Below are 23345 nucleotides of genomic sequence, written 5' to 3'. Positions count from 1 at the left end.
AATGATGCCTTTTTTTCCAGTTAATTTTTATGAGGAAATTGAAAAAAATCTTTCCTCATTGGGAGGAACAATCTTCTATAATGCATAAGTTTGTTATATTAACAGATATCCTCTCAGTCATGAGATTTGAAAATGCGGTAAATATTCAAAATGACTGTTTTTGATAGAAATGCTAGAAGAGAGTCTTGGATGAGATACAGCCAGGCTCATCTTGGAATAACTGCTCATGGTGTTCATTTCGCAGGTGTCGGAAGCTGCCCCGAGCCTTGAAGGACTGGCAGGCTTTCTTGGATCTGAAGAAGACCATTGATGATTTCAGTGAATGTTGCCCACTCCTGGAGCACATGGCCAGTAAGGCTATGATGGAGAGGCACTGGAAAAGGATAGCTGCTCTCACTGGGCATAGTCTGGATGTGGGGAATGAAGCCTTTAAATTGAGAAATATCATGGAGGCACCTCTTCTGAAATACAAGGAAGAAATAGAGGTACAGTTGATAGAAAGAATGATGCAGTGGGGGGATTGGAAGGTCCCATAGGGTTTATTTTCATAGTATTCCTACATTACAGAATGTTGGATCAGTAAACCATATTAAGTCAATTAAAATGCTTTTCAGTGCATTCAGCTCTTCATTCCTTCAACAAATGTTTACATGACAGGTTCTGTGTTAAGTGCTGGGAACATAAGGATGCATTCCTGCATTCACAGATCATTAAATAATTTGTGTAGTGAAATAATTATCCAAATAAACATATAGTTATAAGATGTGGTAAATACCATTGAAGTAAAAGTATCTGCACTAGGACAGCCTATAATAATAAGCTTAACCTCTTTGGGGGTGGGGAGTGTTAAAGTAGGGAATGCTGGGGTGCATATCCATGACTGCTGGGGAGTACGTGTCCATGTGCTTGCATGGTAGGGCAGGGAGAGGTTTGGAAAGTGCCAGAAGTCAGTGTCAGGCAGGTGAGATAGCATGTGTAAAAGGTCTGAGGTGTGTTTGGGAAACCAGAGGAAAGCCAGCATAATTTGGTCTTTGGACCAATGGGGAGCCATCTGGGAGACATATTTTGAGCAGAGATGACATGGTTGGGTTTGCATTTTGTAAATGCATGGAGAAAGGATTGGGGGAGGGCCAGTGGGAATCATGGGACCATCAACTGAGGGTTATAAGAATATCTCAGATAAGAGATAATGGTATCTTGGACGAGAGGGCAGGTAGTGAAGCTGGAGAGGAGAGAGAAGATTGAGAAGATCTTTAGAAGGCAAAGCTGGGTAGAATTTGGTGAGCGGGGGAACATGGTAGGAGAAAAAAAAGGGAAGGGTTAAGGAGGAACCCTAGATTTCCTGCTGAGAAATCTCAGTGGATGAGTGTGCTTATCAGTGAGATAGGGAATTATTGGAAGGGGATCAGTTGGATGACAGGGTGCAGAGAACTTAGGGCATGAATTTGATATTTTACAGACTGTGTTTGGGATTCTCTTGATAGATCTGAGTACAGAGGCCCAGTTGGCAAATGGATATGGGTTTTATATGGAGACACAAAAGGTTACAGGCTATGGGCATAGATGAGCTCACCCAGAGAGGGAGTGCAGCATGAGAGGAGAAGAGGGCAAGGACAGGGCTTGGCTCATAGTCCACAAATAAATGTGGCTGCAGAGGAACCTGGGATAGTCAGGTTTCTGTTAATTCCTCCTCTGATACTGCATCGATTTGGCTCTAGGGTTAAGTCAGATACACAGTAAACTTTGAGTCTTTGATTAGAGTTTCAAAATTTAAAAGGCTTTTACATGATCTGTTTTTATCCAAATGGAGATATAATTGACATATAACATCGTATAAGTTTAAGGTATATAATGTATTGAGTAGATACACTGATACTGCTGCATGATTGTCACTGTGCTGTTAGCTAACACCTCTGTTGGCCACATAGTTACCATTTTGTCTAGCAGTGGTAGCAGTTAAGCTCTAGTCTATTAGGAAGTTTAATATTTGCAATAGAGTTTTGTTCTCTATAATCCCTATCCTGTGTATTGGATCTCCAGGCCTTATTCATCTACTGGTTGCAAGTATGTACCCTTAAACATCTGTCCTATTGCCCCTCCCCCAGCCTCTGGTAACTACCATTCCCCTTGGGTTTTTTTTTGAGTTTGGTGTTTTCGGATTTCACATGTAAGGGATATCATAGAGTATTTGTCTCTGTCTGACTTGTCTCAGCCTAATGCCCTCAAGTTCTGTCCACATTGTTGCCAGTGGCAGGATGTCCTTTCTCATGGCTGAATAGCCTTCCATTGTTGCATGTCTTTTCTGTCATCTTTCTTTCTGGTAGAGTTTGATGGGAAGTTTTCCAACTTAAGTTTCTGTTGTTTAGTAATAGCTCCATCTTTTTCTCTTTCCCTAATTGTATATCTTCATACACATGCACCATTTCTTATATTGCATTTTATAGCTGGAAAAAAAGTATAGGAACGTACGAGGCAAATAGTGAGGTCAGGACCTTTGCTGAATCTGGACTGTTGATGAAAGATATGTGACTCTCGTGGGATCCAACGAGAGCTTGCAATTTTAATAGGACATCTGCATCAGTGCAGTGAAAGAGAGGGACATTGAGCAGAAGCTGAAGCAGGTGATGAACGAGTGGGACAGCAAAGCATTCACCTTTGGCAGCTTTAAAGCCCGTGGAGAGCTCCTCTTACGGGGAGACAGCACCGCAGAAATCATCGCCAGCATGGAGGACAGCTTGATGCTGCTGGGCTCCCTACTGAGCAACAGGTAAGAAGTCCATCCGTCTCTCCCCTGAGATTCGGGAAACATTGTAACAAACGTTTTTAAGGGAAATTCATTTTTAAGATGCAGCAGTAGCCCCCATATCATTTAAATGTTAAAAATCCTTGTTGTAATTTTCTCCTCTGCCACAGCTTGTATAATCCTGTTTTTATTTCATTATCCCCTGTTTGTGGGATGTGTCTGAGACCATCAACTGGACAAAATAACACAACATGTAATTAGCCACTCGGATCCTGCGGAACGTTTCAGCTTTGGGGCTGACAAGCCTCGCCGCACAGCTGACAGCTTGACCAGCTCCGGAGTCCAGGGGAAATTAGGCTGAGTTTCAGAATAATCATCTACTTGGGAAATCATTGTGCCAACATATGTGGACTAGAAACTCTTAGTTGTGTCCATACTTTAATGAGATGACAGATTAAGATGGAGAAGGAATTTAATTCATAAAGAGAAGTAAAACAGCGCAGTCAGATACTAGTCTAACACTTCTACCTGACACTTCCCAGCAAAGCCTTCACGCTTTGGACACAGGAGCGTTAGACTCATGAACTGAATGTTTCCTTGGTTCATTGCTTGCCTTTGCTCTTTTGGAAATAATTTCTTGTTCTCCAGCATCTTCTCAAATATTTGGTGATAGGGTATCATGTGGGTATCATTGAGATATGAGTTTTTTGCATTCCGTCTTTCAAATATCACTCTACTCTGTGTACATATGTGTTTCAGTAATTTTAATGTAAGAATTAATAACCCCTTAATACTGTTTGCATAAAAATTTCTCTCTATATTTACTTGGTTCACTTGAGTGTTTGAATTGAGTAATCTGGAGTATACAATTAGATCTTAGAGATTTAGACCATTGGTAATCTTGACTCTGAACTGCTCAGGATTTGAGAGTTTTAATGAATTCGGTTGTGATTCATACCCAAGAAAGATAAAGGATAGATGGAAAATAACACTCCTTAGGGAGGTAGAAAATGTAGACTTATAAATTAAGTAAAAATTATTTATGCTAAGGATCGGCCAACTCTCCTTACAATGACATTGAATTCACAGACAAGAGTTGTGTGAGGAACACATATTCAGTACAAATTTGTTGAACACCTACGTGTACCCTGTGCTCTTCTAGGTGCTATAGAAAGAAGAGTGAATAAAACAAAGACCTCCGTTGCTGTGCAACAGCATTCTAGTGAAAAACATAAATAACCCCCCTGAAAATGTGCAATATTAAAACAGTTTATAGAACTATTAAGACTGTGGGAATGAAAATTTTATTCATGAATATGACTCATATTTGAGAAGACTTCAAGTCCATAGTCTGTTGGAATAGGAGTGTCAATAAGGGAGAAGAAGAAGAGGGAGAACAGTAATAGGCAGTGGAATCATTTAGAATTTTATCTGCGAATAACAGAGGCACCACATACACCATTGCGTGCGTCAGACTGAGGTTTGCATGTCTCTCGCATAAAGGAATCTCTAAGGTTGATGAGAAGCTCCACCTCACCATCAGGGACCTAGGCCTTGTCTGGCTTACTTTCCTGTCTCATCCAAGTGTGGTCCTTCTCTGCCGTAATTCCCCTTCTGTCCCGTGCTGCCACTGCTCCTCCAGAAGAGTGGTTCTCAGAGTTGACTATAAGCTGGACACACCTAGGGAACTTACATCCCAGTGCCTGGGGCACATCTCGGACCAGTCGAATCAGAGTCTCTTGGAGGTGGGGTCCGGGAGGGCATGGGTCATTTTTAAGGTCTGCTGGATATCCCAGACTGCAGCCAAGGTTAAGAACGACTGATGTGGAACTTAGTCCTGGGACTGCACGCTGCTGCAGAGGAGGCTGGGAAATTCAGTACTGTACTTGGGCAGCTCTGTGTCCAGGGAGAAATGGAGTTCTCTATCCAAAGAGAAGGAGAAAAGACATTGCAAGACCACGTCAGTTTCTGTCTCAAGAAAGAAAAAGGGAAGCTATAGGTTAACAATAAGAAGTGGCTTTCAGAGTGTACACGTACAGATGTGTAAGCCCTAACACATGCACACTTGCGTGTGTGCGCACACACACACGCGCACACACACAAAAGTGGCTTTCAGAGTGTACGTACATGTACAGATGTGTAAGCCCTAACACACGTGCACTTGCATGTGCACACACACACACAGTCATGAGTGGGTGGATATGAGTGAGTGGGAAGTTGGAAAGAGACCCAGAAAAGGGGAGGCTAGAGAGATCGCAGAGGTTGTCATATTTGAAAATTGAATTAGTTGTTTGGTCTCCACCAGTGTCCCTGTAATTACTCCATTTTATATGAAAAAATGAGAGAGTTCCTGGAATGAGCACAGAAGGTCAGCAGAAAGAATATTATGCTCTTGGCTGTAGCAACACTGATTCACATTTTATTTCTCTAGAAGTTGGGTGGAGTCAAGTCTAAGTTGCTAACAAGTTGAGCAATGTACAATAAATAGTGATGAATTCGTCACTTGGTAGCATCATTTTAAAAGCCAGGAACAGGGGGCCGCTGGCCGGCTCAATCTGAAGAGCATGCGACTCTTGATCTCAGGGTTGTAAATTCAAGCCCCACGTTGGATGTAGAGATTACTTAAATAAATAAAACTTTAAAAAGCCAGCAACATAAAGTCCTAAAGAAATGGGTAAAAATTAGGATAAAAAAATCTTTCAGTTTGAAAACAACAAAGAAAGAAAACACTAAAAAGAAAAAAATTACCACCCAAATGCTGAATGTACTTTCCATTTTAGGTACAATATGCCATTCAAGGCCCAGATTCAAAAGTGGGTGCAGTGCCTTTCCAACTCAACAGACATCATTGAGAACTGGATGATGGTGCAGAACTTGTGGATTTACCTAGAAGCTGTCTTTGTCGGAGGAGATATTGCTAAGCAGCTGCCCAAGGTTTGAATATTGTCCTTAGGATCTCATCAGAGGTTTACCTTAGAGAATTGTCTAATAGCTAATAATTCCTTTAAGAATGCAATAATACCTCAGCCTCTCTTGAGCCACACCCCCCTCAATCTTTTTGTTGTTGCCTTGGAACTGTTTTTTAAAGAGCAATTGTGGAGAAGGGATGCCATTGCTAGAGAACTGGGCCATTTTGTAGGAAGCGGAGGGTTAAGAAAACAAAGGACAGATGCCTGCATAATTGATACGTTTCTTCAGGTAATTTGAAGGTAGAATTTGGAACAGTGTAGAATTATGGAATTGTTATTTCAACAATGGTAGGATAATTTCTTCTGCTATTACTGACAGTTTAAAACAACCATGCTGAACGGTATACCCAATTATATCTGCGCTGGAAAACTGGGAGGTGGAAACAGGCAGGAAAAATCTCCAGAACAAAAAAAGGACTTCTCAGGATTGTGGAGCCTGTTTCTGTCACCAAATTAAATCATCTCACGGGGAAAATGGAGGGTAGTATTTTGAGATGTTTATAAAACAAACATTTCTACCAAATCTCAAGGACTCTTATTCGATTACCTTAAGTTGTTTGCAAAATTGCAATGTTTTAACGATATGCTTGGGTTTTAGAAGCACAATTATGTTGAGCGCTCTCTGTGCTCGGCCTTCCTACCTTTCCCCGTGACAAGTTTTCAGTGTCGTTATAGAGGACATGGCCTATGTTTTTTTTACCTACCACTGAAATGTTTCCACACACTGAAATTTTAAATATTTGTATTTGTTTTTGCTTTTATATTTGGGCATGAGTTTCTTTTTGGTGGGTGGAGGTGAATCTCAAATTGGACTTAATAGTGGAAACTTGTCACATACAATATTGAAGGAGCTGGGTGGGGTGTCTGGGTCTCCTATTTGATATTACATGCTTATTGGTAAATTATAGGAAGTTTAAGGGAAGAAAACAAAAATTATTTCTACTCTCTCAAAGTAATCTCTGTATTTTCCACTTTTTTCTTCTGGAAAAAAATCTACATTTAAAAATTTTATAGCATTAGGGTTATACTGTAATTAAATCTGTTTTATTTATTTATTTATTAAAGATTTATTTATTTGAGAGATAGAGTGCACACAGGTGGGGAGGGGCAGAGGGAGTCTTTTTTTTTTTTTTAAAGACTTTATTTATTTGAGAGAGAGCAACAGCGGGGTTAGGGGCAGAGGAAGAGGGAGAAGCAGACTCCCTGCTAAACAGGGAGCCTCATGTGGGGCTCGATGTGAGGCTCGATGTGGGGCTTGATCCCAGGACTCTGAGATCATGACCTGAGCTGAAACCAAGAGTCAGATGCTTAACTGACTAAGCCATCCAGGCATCCCCCAATTTTGTATCTTATTTTTAAATGTTTGCCTTGTTTCCTAGATATAAAAACAATTCAGTGCTCAGAATAGAAAACTTGAAAAACGTAAAATTCACTTTATTTAGAGATAACTATCAAAAATGCTTGGGAGTGCTCTTCCCTCCCAGGCTGTCTCATATTGTATTTTCATTTCTGTACCTGTCTTCTTTTAGTTAACATAATGGGGATATCTTCTTTAAGGAAGGGGGTGGGATGGTGCAGAAGGAGGGTTGAAATAGAACACATGTGACTTTTCAGGTATGTACAGTTGGGGTATCCAGACTGGTCAGAAATCTGGTCTCAGTGGAAGGTCTGTGAGATGCTCTGACCTTGAGATCACAGATGTGTCCAAGTGTGTGTTGTTATCTCATTCTGTAGGAAGCCAAGCGCTTTTCCAATATCGATAAATCTTGGGTGAAGATTATGACTCGGGCCCACGAAATGCCAAATGTCATTCAGTGTTGTGTTGGGGATGAGACCATGGGGCAGCTGTTACCACACTTGCTGGACCAGTTGGAGATGTGCCAGAAATCCCTCACTGGGTAAGTTAATTGGCCCTGGGAAACCTGCCTTAGCATCCCAGAGATGAACGGGACCAGAGGGACTAGACAGCATTAGGAATATTGATTTTCTTTTGCTGAAACTTAGTTCATGTCTGATGTTGTCGTGCAGATAAAACTGGTAGCTCAGCACCTCATGTTTTGGAATAAGGGGACTTAGGGCTTCTTCCATTACTGGGACAAGATCTTGCAAACATTCTCATGAAGCTTTTGCTTTTTAAAATTAATACACCTACTTTTCTGATTTTCCTTCTTGGGAAAACATCTGAAGAGACAAAATATTTCATTATATGCAACCGAGAACAATATGAACAGTTTAATGTACACACGTAGTCAAGATTATATAGAAATGAGGCTTCATACATCTGTGGTGTACACACACACACACACACACACACACACACAGAGGTATAGGAAGCAGGTTGGGTGAATTCCAGGAGCAACAGATATTTTTCTTTTCTTTTCCTTTGGCTAGTCAAGATCAAGTCATGTGAGCAGAAATATGTTAAATAGTAATATTGCAAAAACAGTTAACTACACATTCTTTCATTTATATTTTATTCTTACTGAAGTATAATTGACATACAACATTATACTAGTTGTTTTTTTTTTTTTTTAAGATTTTATTTATTCATTTGACAGACAGAGATCACAAGTAGGCAGAGAGGCAGGCAGAGAGAGAGAGAGGAGGAAGCAGGCTCCCCGCTGAGCAGAGAGCCCGATGCGGGGCTCGATCCCAGGACCCCGGGACCATGACCTGAGCCAAAGGCAGAGGCTTTAAACCACTGAGCCACCCAGGCGCCCCAACATTATACTAGTTTTAATATACAACAAAACTACTTGCAAGCAAATCCTCCAAAATAGATTTTTAGAAAAAATAGACTCTCAGGTATGAAGGATTTGATACATTTTATAAAATTGTTGAATGAAAGCAAGTGACTGTTGAAGGACATTTGACAAAAGGACTTTTGTTTTTGAATGGTTGATCATGTGCCATTCTTTTTAACCATAATGCTTAGCATGACCAGCCGTGTTGCAGCACCTCTAAAGATTCTTGGCTGGAGACCTAGCTTGATGGCCATGCAGTCTACCACCAGACTCAGGCCAGAGGGAAAGAAGAAAAGGATTAGAAATCTTCCATGCTCTCAGAGCTCTTCATGTTGGAAAGGTTGAGGGACACGAGTCACTAGGACATCATGCAGGACTCAGTTGCCCCCGAGAAGCTTGCTGAGGAGTCATATCACTGGTCTTTCTGCAGCTGAATTTGTTGCTTTGCTTCCTCCTCTCCCACCCTCCACTGTACATACACACTCATGCATGCAAACACACTCCTTTTTTCTTCTTTTCTTTTTCATTCTTTTTTTTTAATCGTGCTCTCTTTGACATTGTTTTGTAACTCCTTGGAGGAATAAGTCTACTCTGAAATCATTCATAGTTTTTACTGAGCTTTTCATGACTTTTGGTTCCCTAAGGGTTATGGGTCAAAGCACATAGTCCTGGTATAAACACTGGAGTATTAATGTTTACACAAAAGAACACTCTTCCCAGCTGATGAGGGTCTGCAGCAATTGGAAGGGACTTTCAACAGGTCCGGAATAAATTGTCTTGTCTACTCTGTCACAGAGGTTTGGTCGTCACGTTCTACATGCCTCCTTTCAGCCTTGTCTCACTGGAGAGACAACATTACCTGATTCCTCATCAGAATCAGACTAGGTTACTGCGAAGGGGACAACAAGTAAGGGGATGAATTGGTAAGAATGTTTTTACTCTTACCAATAAGAATAAAGAATAAGGAATTCCCTATTCTCAATAAAGAGTAAAGATAAAGCTTCTACGAATAAGATAGATTGGGATATTTAAAATAACATTCGCCTTTTCAAAGTAAGGAAAGAAAAGCTAAAACAAACAACATAAAACACTCTGAGCATAAAAGTAAGACTTTAGGAAAATGAGGAGGATGGAAACAGAGACTCTTGAGTGGTCTTATTCTGCCCTCTCTCTGAGGCCAGACTTTTTATTTTTTTTCACATGCCCAAAGTGAATAAATCCAAATTGCCAAAACGATTTCTTGTAGAGTGTATTTACTGAGTATTTCATGAGTGTTGAGGAGGAAGATTACATCGCACGCAAAGCTTGTCCATTTCTGTCGCTTTAGAGGCACCTCACTTCCACAGTCTACTCTTCTGTCTCCTTCCTTTCTTTGCTTCTTTCAGCCTCTGAAAAAAGTCCTCTCTTTTGTCTTAAGGAGTTTGGCTCCTGCCCTCATGCTGGGCCTCCCACGCAATGACATACATGTCTAGCATTAGACTAAGTGTGGCCGGCCAAGCGTGGTCTAGAGGGTGCAGCTGGCTTGGCTTCTGGTCTACACCATCCTTAGTAAAAACTCTACCTTCCTATGAAGAGACTCTGCCTGTATGCACTAAGAACATTTCCCCCATGATTTTACACAGGAATGAAACAATAATACACATGACAAGGAAGGAACAGAAATTTTAAAAAAAGGTCAAAGTTTAAAAAGGATTTCTGGTAAGATTTTTACAATGTAAGGAATTACAATGAAAACTACAATAATTATATGGAAGTATGCAAGGAAATAAAGTTACAGTGGTACAGATATGAAAATAACAGAAAAATTATATCCATAGCATAAAGGGTCGCTGTAGAATAAATAGAGAAATGAAAGCACAGTTGAAAGCAGGGTAATGGCAGGAACATTCCCCGGGTTTCAGTACCTCCTGGAGCAGAGAGCAGCACCAGAACCTCTTCACACGGTTTATTCAGAGCTGGATTTTACTTCTGCTTTGGTGATGGATTCATTGTGTTCTTTAAGATGCAATCCAAGAATGAGATACAGCCTTTCGCTGACACAGCACTGTGCTTGCAAACAAATCTAACCCCCCGCCCCAAACTCCCGGTGTGTAATTGCTCCTGTCCTCCACCAAGAAAGTACACTTTTCCAGATGAAGTCAAATGTATGCCTTACCCTTGTGAAAACTGAAGAAATTCACCTATCAATCCTGGAAAAAAAAAAAATTTCTTGTCCGAATATGGAATGTTACTTGGCAAGAGGAGGAATGAAACAAAACAAGACATTGAACAGTATATGGGAAAATGAGATTGTCTCAAGATCTTTCCCCACCCAGATTAATTTTTTTCCAGAAAGGCCTGCTGTGTGTGCTTATACAGTATCTCTTTGCCTCTCCCCACACAGGTACTTGGAGAAAAAACGGCTGTGCTTTCCTCGGTTCTTCTTCGTCTCAGACCCTGCGCTCTTGGAGATCCTGGGGCAGGCGTCAGACACACACACTATACAGGCCCATTTGCTGAACGTGTTTGACAACATCAAAACTGTCAAGTTCCACGAAAAGGTTTGCCTACTTCGAACTGCTGGCCAGTACTTGCCATCTCTTAAACTTCCACTGTCTTTATGAAGTAGCTCTCTGGTCGGTACAAAGGGTGACTTCCCCATCTGTTCGCGCTCTCAGCCCGTGATAAAAAGCGAACTTCTGGGCCCCATTTGCCTTCGGAACTGTGTGATTTCTTAATCTCCAAAGTGTAAATTTGAGTAACAACTAGTTTAAACGTGATTAGGAATGCACTGTGTGTAGCATTCGTGGTTTTGCATGCCAAGCTAGGTGTTTAGAAATTCGACAAACCAAAGAAAGCAATTGTTCAAAAAATAATGCCTTTGCTAAACAGAATTACCTTGGTGATTGGATTGTTTTATCAGCTTTCAGACGTTTTTGGCATGATCGTAGTCTCTGTTTCTCATCATGCTTGATTGAAACCTTTTTTTTTTTAAACACTTCCAAGAAGTTTCTAGAATCATGGAGTTGCAGGGAACCTAAGAGAAGCCATTCAACGTGAGGATGTTGCCATTTGCACAGCTGCCAGGGGATGCTGCCTGACCTGTTCCGTCGCCCACAGTTCCCTGAGACAGTGACGCCTCTGGTTTGACAGTGTGTTCTGTCGTCCCCTGGGGCTTCCTGTAAACCCTTGTTTATTCATCCTGGCATGCGGTTTGCTCTTACTGAGCAGCCTCTGTGTGCCAGACGGCGGGCCTCACACGGGAATGGGGGGCTTGAGTGGGGTCTTCCTAGAGCGCAGTCGCTGCGGTGGTGGGCCTGTCGCATCACAAACAGTCAAACGCCAGTCCTGTAAGTTCACGCCCCTGGTATGTGCCAGGCATGGTGCTCGTCCTGGGGTTCTAAGGAAGAATTGATCATAATCAACACTGAAGGCGTTTTTATGCAATACAGCATTCGTCGGACATTTGGCAATTTAACGGTTGATAATGATCGATTGGCTGTGCTTGTGTTGTGCACAGAGATCATGGGGATGCTGCTGGGGGCCTTCGCCTGGTAGTGTAAGGGAAGGCCTCCTGCAAAGAACGTGGTGCTTGAACTGATGATTTGAAGTGAAACACAGCCGGGCAGGTGGGGAAGCGGAACATGGACTGTTCAGAAGGAAGGGCAGGCGCAGGGGTCTGAAGGTGAGGCAACGGGGGTGTCGGAACTGTGAGGAACAGTTTGCTAGGGTTGCTCTGGATTGACAACAGAAATGTATTCTCTCACAGTTCTGGAGGCTGGAAGTCTGATCTAAGGCGCCAGTGGGGTTGGTTCCTACTGGAGGCTCTGTAGGAGAGGTTATTCCATGCCTCTCTCCTACGTTCTGGTGGCACTTGACAACCCTGGATGTTCCTTTGCTTAGACACCTGTCGCGTTGACATCTGCTTTTGTCTTCCCGTGATGTTTTCCTTGTGTGTCTGTGTCTTAGTTTCCTTCCACTTGTAAGAACACCAGTTCCTGGAGTGGGGCCATGTTCATCTTACTTGATGACTTCTACAAAGACCCTATTTCCAGATAAGATCCCATTCACAGGTACTGGGGCTTAGGACTTAAACATTTATTTTTGGGGTGCACAGTTTAACCCGGAAGAGGCAGTGATGAACAAGGGGAAAAGGGGAGAAGGAGATATGGACCAAATTCCAAAAGTGCACCACACTACAGAATTCCATTTCATCCTGAACGTGACAGAAGGCACAGAAGGTTTTTACATAGGGAAGTGATCTGATCTATATTTCAGAAAGATTCTCTGGCTCAGTGTCATGGGGCAAATAGAAGGGGGGACATGGAAACTAGTATCAGAAATGATAGCACAGTAAGGATGGAAAAGACTGAGCTGCTATGACAAAGCCTTGAGAAGGAGGGCGGTCAGAGAGGAAGGGAGGACAGGGTGGACTTAGTGGTTGAAAATCACATTTTTTTTGTAGATTTGCTGGATGTGTGTGTTAAAGATATACTGAATTACACAGGAATTTCTCCCTGATGTTTTGCTCAAATCCTCTTGGGCTGGGACTTCAAGGTTACAGAGGGAAGCTTCTCATGGTCTCATTGTACAGTGAGGTCAAATTAAACTTCCTCATTTTTAGCCACCGTTCATAGAAATTACTTCTTAAAATAAATAGCATTGCTTTAAAAAAATTTTTTTTATTAGCATATAATTTATTATTAGCCCCAGGGTACAGGTCTGTGAATCATTAGGCTTATACACTTCACAGCACTCACCATAGCACATATCCTCCCCAATGTCCATAACCCAACAGCCCTCTCCCTACCCCCCTTCCCCCTGGCAACCCTCAGTTTGTTTTGTGAGATTAAGAGTCTCTTATGGTTTGTCTCCCTCCTGATCCCATCTTGTTTCATTTTTTTCCTCCCTACCCCACAAACCCCCCACTTTGCCTCTCAAATTCTTCACATCAGGGAGATCATATGATAATTATCTTTCTCTGATTGACTTATTTAGCTTAGCATAATACCTTCTAGTTCCATACATGTCGTTGCAAATGGCAAGATTTCATTTCTTTTGATGTCTGCATAGTATTCCATTGTATATATATTCCACATCTTCTTTATCCATTCATCTGTTGATGGACATCTAGGTTCTTTCCATAGTTTGGCTATTGTGGACATTACTGCTATACACATTCAGGTGCACGTGCCCCTTCGGATCACCACGTTTGTATCTTTAGGGTAAATACGCAGTAGTGCAATTGCTGTGTTGTAGGGTAGTTCTATTTTCAACATTTTGAGGAACCTCCATGCTGTTTTCCAGAGTGGCTGCCCCAGTTTGCATTCCCACCAACAGTGTAGGAGGGTTCCCCTTTCTCCGCATCCTCGCCGGCATCTGTTGTTTCCTGACTTAATAGCATTGCTTTTTTTGTCCTTTGTTCTTAACCATAATGTATCTACAACCAGGGGCAGATCCTGTTTTTGTGGGTCCTCGCTCTTTTAAAATGACAAATACAAATTTATATTCAGGCCTTGGAAAGGGACTGTTTAAATGACAGGCCATGGAACTTCTATCTTATGAGCTTCTTGGTAGATCATGTCTGTTCACAACTAGGGAGGGCTCATTAATGTAGTCCTAACTCAGAACTCAAGGGACTGATATTCCACTTAGCAAAGAATGATGGTGACAGCAAACATTCGTATTTACTCAGTGGTTTGCCGTATTTGATGTACTCGTCATCAGCCTATGAAGTGGGTGGGGAAGCAGGACAGGCATGGTTTTTGATGGACTAGTTATAAGCAGGAATTAGTCTCAGAGATGTGTCCCCCATCATTGCATGGTCAACGAATGACAGAACACCATTTGAGACCGTATTTTAGTAAACTGGATTCTATTCTCAAGAGGCCATACTGCGTGGGGGCTGGCGTGAGAAGACCAGTCGAGGAGCTGGGTTTGAATCAGAAAATGTTCTGTGCTGCCCTCGTGCTCTGGTAAGGAGCACGGCATTTCCTACAGGATTGGGCTTACCTGGTAAGGTGTTTGCATGGATCATACTGACCCCGACATTGCCAGTGTCGACTTGGTAAGCTTGTGGTGTGGATGACAGGCTCTTACGGTGTCCCGTCTCATCTGGGGAAACTAGACGTCTTTTGATCATCACCTTCGTACTGAGTATTTCTCTTAGAAAACAAGCTTTTCCCTCGCAGGTATAGACCGTTTGGAACTGATTTAGTATTCCCTTCTAGATTTCATGGGCAACTTCTTTTTGTTGGCTTGAAATTGATTTTATATCATCTTTTGCCTTTTATTTTATAATCCATAGCTTAACTTCCTTCGGGAAGGATAACATTGCCAAGAGAGCAGCAGAGGTATTCATTCTTTATATGAAAATAGCTGGTTTGTTTTTATTTTTTATTTTTTTTGGCTTCTACCATAGATCTATGATCGCATTCTGTCAATCTCCTCTCGAGAGGGTGAGACCATTGAATTGGATAAACCTGTGATGGCAGAGGGTAATGTGGAAGTTTGGCTTAATTCTCTCCTGGAGGAGTCTCAGGCCTCCTTGCATCTTGTGATTCGCCAGGCAGCTGCAAATATTCAAGAAACAGGTTTCCAGTTGATTGAATTTCTTTCTTCCTTCCCCGCTCAGGTCAGTGTATTGAAATTGGAAAGTATTTTCTACAGAATAGTCATTTGAGATCTCATACATTGTCTGTTGTAGGCTACACAACTAGCTATAATTTAAGACTGGACCAGAATTAAGATTCTCATAAGGATTTTTTTTAATGTGGATAAGCTTAAAGGTTTCAGCTACAGATTATTTGGTTATATATATGTCATATGTACAAACACATATATTGTCTTACGTATGTTTTTTATATATGTTTTCTTTTATATATTTTTTAACTTAAAAGGTTTTTTCCCCTGCTGAATGTCTTTAATAAATAAATCATAAAAAAGAACTGAGTGTATGGTTTACTGGAAAGACAAGAAATGGATTTTAGCATGAAAATGGAGAAAATGTTTTCTTAGCCATTATGATCAGTAAAGATTTTGTGAGTATTCACCATGTGTAGACCTTGTGTTAGTTCAAGGAAAACAGGTTCAAGACATATTCTTTCCCTTCTAGTAACTTGAAGTGTATCTAGCAAGGAAATACGACTTTAACAGTAAATGATTGAAAATTACGAGGAAAACATTGTGGACACCTCATGAGTCTCTAAGTATGTAATCACCAGGTGGATGGTATGAGTAGAATTTCCATAGGTTTCCAAACCATGAATCAAGTTGATGCAGTCAAGGACGGCCTCATATTTGCACGCCAATCACCATTATCCCTGGTGTTGTAACTTCTGTTGACATATATTAATATGCCGTACACACTCAGAAAGCCTTTTTGTTTCCGAAAGGTTGGATTATTGGGAATTCAAATGATATGGACACGGGATTCAGAAGAAGCCCTCAGAAATGCCAAGTTTGATAAAAGAATCATGCAGAAAACCAATCAGTCTTTTCTGGAGCTACTGAACACATTGATTGGCGTCACAACAGAGGATCTGAGTCCTATGGAACGGGTCAAATATGAGACTTTGATTACTATTCATGTGCACCAAAGGGATATCTTTGATGGCCTGGTAAATGCTTTATAAATGCTATGGCATATACAGAAAAGCAAATACTAGGTATTATCTGAGTTTACTCGTGGGAACTGGTTTGAATGAATTCAAAGAAAAGGTCAGGCAAACAAAAGAGTCAGGCAAAGGGTCACCGTCATGATGAGATCTCATTGCTCAGATTTTCTTTTTCAGTCCCATTTTGATGATCTCTGCTAAGATGTTATTGAGCAATTCAACTTTCTTTTTAAAATTCTTTATGTGATCACTGTTAACAGTAAACTGCCAGGTAGCGTCCCGGAAAACCTTTCATTTGTCTTATGCTCCTATAGTTAGTAGGTAAGGATTACCACTTTCTTGTTATAGAAGAATGAGTAACACTGCTAGTAGAGTGGCTTTGTGCTTCCTCCAAGGCTTTTGATAAATCCTATCTTGAACAAGTTTTGCTACCTTTTATGTCATTGATTGCCAGTGGCCTTTCCCAATATGGTTGGTGACATTCAGGTGACATGCAGAGTTTTACCTTTAAGGAGAGGACAGAGGGGCAAACAGAGTTTAGTAGCTATAGAAAACAGGAAGTGTGAAAAGAAATGAAATCTGTCCTCTACTCTAAAATAGAACACTAGATAAGAGGCAAGAAGCTCTTATTTTCATAGTAATTTGCTAGATCATGTCTCACCCCATTATGTAAAAAAGATCATAAAAGATTGATTCGGATGTACTGGGAAGAAGCTCTTTCAAGCTGCTGTGGTCTAATCTCCTCTCTCTTTTTTTTTTTTTTTTTTTTTTTTTAAAAGATTTTTATTTATTTATTTGACAGAGAGAGATCACAAGCAGACAAAGAGGCAGGCAGAGAGAGAGAGAGGGAAGCAGGCTCCCCGCTGAGCAGAGCCTGATGTGGGACTCGATCCCAGGACCCTGAGATCACGACCTGAGCCGAAGGCAGTGGCTTAACCCACTGAGCCACCCAGGCGCCCTAATCTCCTCTCTTAACAGTTAAGCACAGCATTTGCTTCTCTGAGAAATAAAGGGGTCTGGATAATTTTGGATTTATTATTTGTCAAAGAAAACGATTAAAAGGGCCTAAAATTTTGGTTAAAAAATTCAGGCAAAAGCATTGTTGGACAATAACCTACCATTTAGATGTTAGACCCTTTGGCCTGCTGCAAATCCTAGGAAAAATAATGAATGGATTAGGGAAAAAACCCAACAGCGTACTTTGTCATAATCATAAGAGATGCCTTTTTCCCGATGAGATTGTTTGATTGTATGCCAAAACATGGTTTTTGTAGATTGTGCCTTTTATGGCTATGCAGGGTGAAGTAAGGGCATTGCAGAAACGTGCAATGTGAGAAATGAGTATCTTACTATGAAAATACATCCTGCTACTTAAATTGGTGGGCACAATTAGGGATTTCTCTTGAATTTTTCTATTCTCATAACTTCTGAAGTGTCCTTTCTGCTGATCAGTGATGAACGGGTAGGTTGGTGATGTAGTTGCCGTCTCCGAACCAGTGGGGTTGTCTCTGAGTTCCATTTGCACCCCATCAGGATCTACAGGAGTGCTAACGTGCATACTTTATACGCGGTTCTCAGCGTTAACGTGTATCTTTTGCATTTCAGTGTCACTTGCATATCAAGAGCCCTACAGACTTCGAGTGGCTGAAACAGTGCCGATTTTATTTTAACGAAGATCCTGACAAGATGATGATCCACATCACAGATGTGGCTTTCATATACCAGAATGAATTTTTAGGCTGCACTGACAGGCTTGTCATAACTCCACTCACAGACAGGTGATGGAAGGATTCTGTGATTCCACAACCTCTCTCCCTCCGCCCCCTCCCCGACATTTTTATTCTCGTGAGTTCCTCCAGGGACTTCTGCTTAATGTCTCTTTAGGGTTTAGAGGCTCTTTGATACCAGAGTCTTTGAAATTCAATATTTTTAGCTGTACCCACGGATCTTTGCTTGGGATTCAGGTTTGTGACTGAAACGCTTTGCTTCCTTTACCTTCAGTCTTAGAGGGTCCACGTTTAAAGGACTTCAATGGACATCAAATGGGCAAGGAAAGGAATTAATTGCCACATGTCAATAGGTGCAAATCACAGATGGCCTTGAGGGCTGCTTTGGGGACGGTGGCTCCTACTGTTATTACAAAGAATTAAGATGGTGTTTTAGCAGGAATGAAATTGAGTATCAATGCAGGTGAAAAGTAATGGGGAGGATGGTGGCCTGGACATCTGGCACTCTTCTCTGTCCTCTGCCTGTTACGTTAGCAGCTGTGCTAGCCAGAAATGCTCACACCTTTCCGTGACTCAGTGTCCTCATCTGTGAGATGAGCTAGGCTGCCTGCGAGAGTCCTTCCACAGCTCTGTAACTCCCTAGTCCCTTTCAAACTTCAGGGCATCTGCTAATTGTGCAGATCCTGTGCTCAGGGAGGCAGCGGATACCTGTTTTGGACAAAATGGCTGAGTGCTAAAATCAGGATTTGGCCCAAGTAGAAGCTGAAGCTGAATCTCATTCATTTTCATGAAGTGAATCTCTGGGCCATTAGATGAAAAGTATCAGACCAAACATAGAAGTCTGACATAATATATCTGTTCCTCCCGAGCTGCTTGTTCCTCCTGCTCGTTTGTGATGCTAAGTGCAATGCTGGCTTTCAACGGAAGGATTTTATCTTCACTCTCCTCCCCATCGTCCTCTTTCTAGTCCTTTGTATGCCTGCATTGAAGATGGTTTATACTGGATGTACTTGGATGTCCTCTGGGAGTGTTTGTCTCTGTTTTGAAGTGCAGGGGTGGCTGATCACCAAATGTGGCAAATTCCTTGAAACATCTGTGGCTCGAGCAGTGATTTCCCACCTTTTGCCTCCTCAGACCCCCAGTGCTCCCCTCCCTCCCTCTCTGGTGAAGACAGCTTTTCCTGTTTGAGGGGGAAGGTGCTGTCCCAGGAGAGACTGTGCCCTCACTCCCCTCTCGTGCCTCTGCTGACCAAGATGTCTTCCCTTGTGCAGTCAGCTCTCCGGATAGACGTTCTGTGCCATCCTCCAAAGCCAACCTTTCCACCAACAGTGGTTTTCTCTCTGGGAACATCATCGGTTTTCATTTCTAGCTGGATCGTTCTCATCATCGTACAAATCTGCTGTAATTGCTATCAGAAAGAAAATCCCACAGCAAACCCTCGGGGTTTCTTCCCATTTCTGTGCTCCTGTTGAAACTCCTCAGAAACACCTGTTCCTCTTCACCTATTTTATTTTGAATTCACTCCAGTTTGGCTCTCTGTCATTTTCCATTGATCCCATAATGGCTCACCACAAATTTGGAAGGTCGAACAACACAAATGGATGATTCTATGGCCTGCGTGTTACAAGTCTGACCTCTGTCTTTCTGGGCTGATACCAGGTATCCGCAGGGCTGTGCTCCCTCCTGGTGTCTGCAAGGCAGAACCCACTTCCTGTGTTTTAGGTCATTGGCAAAACTCCTTTCTTGGCAGTGGAGGGCCCCCGGCCGGGTTTTCTTGCTGACCGTCAGCTGAGGGCTGTTTCCAGCTTTGGGAGGCTCCAGGTCGGTTCACGACCCTGTCCTCCATCTTCACTGTCAGCGGCGGTGGGTTGAGACCAGTTTGTGCATCGACTCTCTCCTCTGGCTTCAGTCCTGTGTCTGACCCAGTCTTCTGCCTCCCACCTCACCTCTGAAGGACTCGTGAGGTTAGATTGGGCCCAACAGGTAGTCCGGGATAATCTGTCACGAGGCCTTCGACATTATAGCTGCAAAGTCCCTGAGTCATTCGACGGAAACTATTACAGGTTTCAGGGATTAGAAAGTGGATCTCTCTGCTGGGGGGGAGGTTATGCCGCCTCTCTCTCTCTCTCTCCCGTCTCTGGGCAGATGCCACGCAGATCTTCATGTTGCTCCATGCACTGGTCATTACTCATTCTCATTACCCCTTCTGGTTCCTCTTTATCTTCCTGGTCTAAATGTAGAACATGCCAGGACTCTGTCCACCTGTGTTCACTGCTCAGGTGATCTCATGTGGCTTTAGGTGTCATGCAGATGTGGACTCCCCAGTCTGCGCCCAACCAGGGCCTCTCGCCTGAACTCCAGACACATATACCCACTTGTCTGTGCCACGTGTTCACTTGGATAGGTGCAGGGAATTTACACTTACCACGTCTGATCGTGCCCCTGCAAACCCGCCTTCCTGTAGTCTTCCCCATCTTAACAAATGATAGTTCCATCCTTTGGTTGCTCAAGCCAAAATCCTTGGAGCATCCTTGGTGCCTTCCTTTTTCTCTTGCTTCCTCATCCCATCGATCATCAAGCTCGCTCAGCGCCATTTCCAGAAATCATCCAGGATGTGACCACTTCTCACCTCTTTGCTGCTGTCATGCTGTTCCAAGCCACTAGCCGGGATTATTGCGGTAGGCTTTTAACTGGTCTCCCTGCTTCTGCCATCTCCCTCACCCCCTCAGAGTCTGTTCTCAAGTCAGATACCCGGACATAAGTCATATTCTGTCCCCTCTTTGCTTCGGTCCCCCCACTGTCTTTCTCTCTCACCCAAAATGAATGCCAGTGTCCCCATGTTGGTCCGCAGGGTCTGGGATGGGCTGACTCTGGCTGCTTTTCTGTTTCTTTTTCCTCATTCAGCTTCAGCCACTTGCTCCTTGGCTGTTCCTTGAGCAGCGCACCCTTGCTTCAGAGCCCTGGCACTTGCTGTCCCCTTGACCTGAATTCTTTCTCCCGTCAGTACCAGCAGAGCTTGTGTCCTCACCGCCTCACAGGCTCTGTTTACATGTCGTCCCGGAGCTGTCTTCATACCCCCTCCCTGAAGCAGGGATCCCCACATCCCTCATCCTCCCAGCCAGCTTAATTGTTTCTGTTTCCTATTTTTAAATAACTTGTTTCCTTCTTTAGGATGTCCGCTGAAGAGCCAGCATGGACTTCCCGTGATTTATTTACTATTCCTAGAATAGTGCTGTCACATTATAGGTGCTGAAGAAGCATTTCCCGAATCAAGGCAAGAAATGTTTATTTTCAGAGTCACATCTTTGTGGTGAAAAATTTAAATAGGACAGAAGAACATACAATTGGAAGTATGAGAGTAAAATTTCCCCTGTTTTTTAAAAACAGTTTATTTCCTTTCTTCCTGGAAATGTCCAATGCTTGTATGTTAAAATTCTTTTTTAATTTTCACATATAAGTATCAGACTATACAAACTTCTCTGCACCTTCATTCTTTCACTGTGTTCTCTGTATCAAAAAAACTGGATAACTTTAAAAGCAAAGTAGGTATCTGTAAGTTTGTCTCAGCCTGTCTCCCCCTAAGTGTTCATTTGCTCATTTTTCTTTATCTTGATTATGGGAGAAGTGAGTCACCATTTTGTTGCTGCTGTTGTTGTTGTTGAATCCTGGGATTCCACGGCGAGATTTGCTGCCCTTTTACAGAAGAACCCCTCACTAAAATTAATACTCACAAAATCAAAGACCAGAGGCATTGATCTTCTCGTCAGTCTTTTCCCAATTGCCCTGTGGCAGTTCAACAATGTTGGCAGCTTTAGTCTCTGGGAAGTTCACCATCAGGTGGTTGGAGCTGCTGATATTCCAGATGATAAAATAGTTGTTCTAATTTGCTAAGAACATACAGTGCCTTTCTCTGAAAGCTCATGGCGTTTTTCATGACTACTCCTTCCTTCCACTCTGGGCACAAGCAGAGAAGACAGAAGTCATCTTTGCTGTCCCTGTCACTCAGGCAGAGGGCAGCAGAAATCAAATGCTGGTAGAAGCTTCTCGTCTGCTTGATAAGAAATGTAGATAGGTCTAAGCAACCTGTACCTTTGTCTCAAGTATTCTCACGGCTCCCGTGAGTCACACTCTCATGTTGAGCCCTGGACTCTGCCCTCCACACAGCTGTCTTGGCCAAGACACCTAACCTCTCTGATTCCCTCCTTTTGGAATCACCGTGTGGACTAGAGGTGATGGATGTAGGTACCCAGTCCTGGCACCCAGTAAACGTTAGTCATTATTGTTGTTGCTATGACTATGGTTTCTTTTTTTTTTTTTATTTTTTTTTTTAAATATTTTATTTAATTATTTGTCAGAGAGAGAGAGGGAGAGAGAGCAAGCACAGGCAGACAGAATGGCAGGCAGAGGCAGAGGGAGAAGCAGGCTCCCTGATGAGCAAGGAGCCCGATGTGGGACTCAATCCCAGGACGCTGGGATCATGACCTGAGCTGAAGGCAGCTGCTTAACCAACTGAGCCACCCAGGCGTCCCACTATGGTTTCTTTTAATCATCAATAACACGTTCTTTATTCAGTGTTTCCTTTTGTTCCTCCTTAAGCATGTTCTATAATCAGAGTCTATAACCAAACCAAAGAAAAGGAACAAAGAAAAATAAGTTCCTCATGTCTGTCTCCTTGCCTTAGGAGGTTTTTAGCATTTAGGAATCAATACTCTTTAAGAATAGGAGCTGAAAACACTATGAATATTGGTTTTTGTGGTTGGATTTGGTTAAATTGAATTCCATCATAAGACCTGGGTCATGGGGCTGGCCATTGTTGGTTTAACGTGATAGTCAAATTCTACATCTCTCTCTCTCTCTCTCTCTCTCTCTCTCTCTCTCTTTTTTCTTAAATTTCTTGATAGATAGGAAGGAATGCAACTATAGTTGCATTCTTTGTTTTATTTATAAATAAAGGATATTCTTTAGAATATTCTTTGTTTATTCTAAATATTCTAAAGAATATTCTTTAGAATATTTATTCTTTATTCTATTTATTTATTCTTTATTTATTATTCTTTATTAAAGAATATTTTTTTTTCATTTTTTAAAATCTATTTTCAGCATAACAGTATTCATTGTTTTTGTACCACACCCAGTGCTCCATGCAGTCCGTGCTCTCTCTAATACCCACCACCTGGTTCCCCCAACCCCCTACCCCCCCACCTCTTCAAACCCTTCAGATTGTTTTTCAGAGTCCATAGTCTCTCATTGTTCACTTCCCCTTCCAATTTCCTCCAACTGCCTTCTCCTAACTCCCCATGTCCTCCATGCTATTTGTTATACTCCACAAATAAGTGAAACCATACGATAATTGACTCTCTCTGCTTGACTTATTTCACTCAGCATAATCTCTTCCAGTCCCGTCCATGTTGCTACAAAAGTTGGGGATTCATCCTTTCTGATGGAGACATCATACTCCATAGTGTATATGGACCACATCTTCCTTATCCATTCGTCCGTTGAAGGGCATCTTGGTTCTTTCCACAGTTTGGCGACCGTGGCCATTGCTGCTATGAACATTGGGGTAC

The 23345-nt window shown here is 42.2% G+C and overlaps 1 protein-coding gene across 1 annotated transcript in view; it reads left to right on the top strand.

Moving 5' to 3' along the window:
* The window catches only part of LOC111153413 (dynein heavy chain 5, axonemal), a 238313-nt gene that overhangs the window by 57252 nt on the left and 157716 nt on the right, over positions 1-23345 (top strand). The window contains exons 28-35 of the mRNA XM_022512429.1: positions 245-485; positions 2568-2767; positions 5524-5677; positions 7447-7610; positions 10840-10996; positions 14857-15069; positions 15830-16054; positions 17657-17829. Coding sequence (XP_022368137.1) covers positions 245-485; positions 2568-2767; positions 5524-5677; positions 7447-7610; positions 10840-10996; positions 14857-15069; positions 15830-16054; positions 17657-17829 — 1527 coding nt within the window. The remainder of the gene's footprint in view (positions 1-244; positions 486-2567; positions 2768-5523; positions 5678-7446; positions 7611-10839; positions 10997-14856; positions 15070-15829; positions 16055-17656; positions 17830-23345) is intronic.

Source organism: Enhydra lutris, unplaced genomic scaffold, assembly GCF_002288905.1.
Source record: "Enhydra lutris kenyoni isolate GAN:26980312 unplaced genomic scaffold, ASM228890v2 scaffoldscaffold32, whole genome shotgun sequence".
NCBI lineage: Eukaryota > Metazoa > Chordata > Mammalia > Carnivora > Mustelidae > Enhydra > Enhydra lutris.
This window is presented reverse-complemented; position numbering and strand designations above follow the sequence as displayed.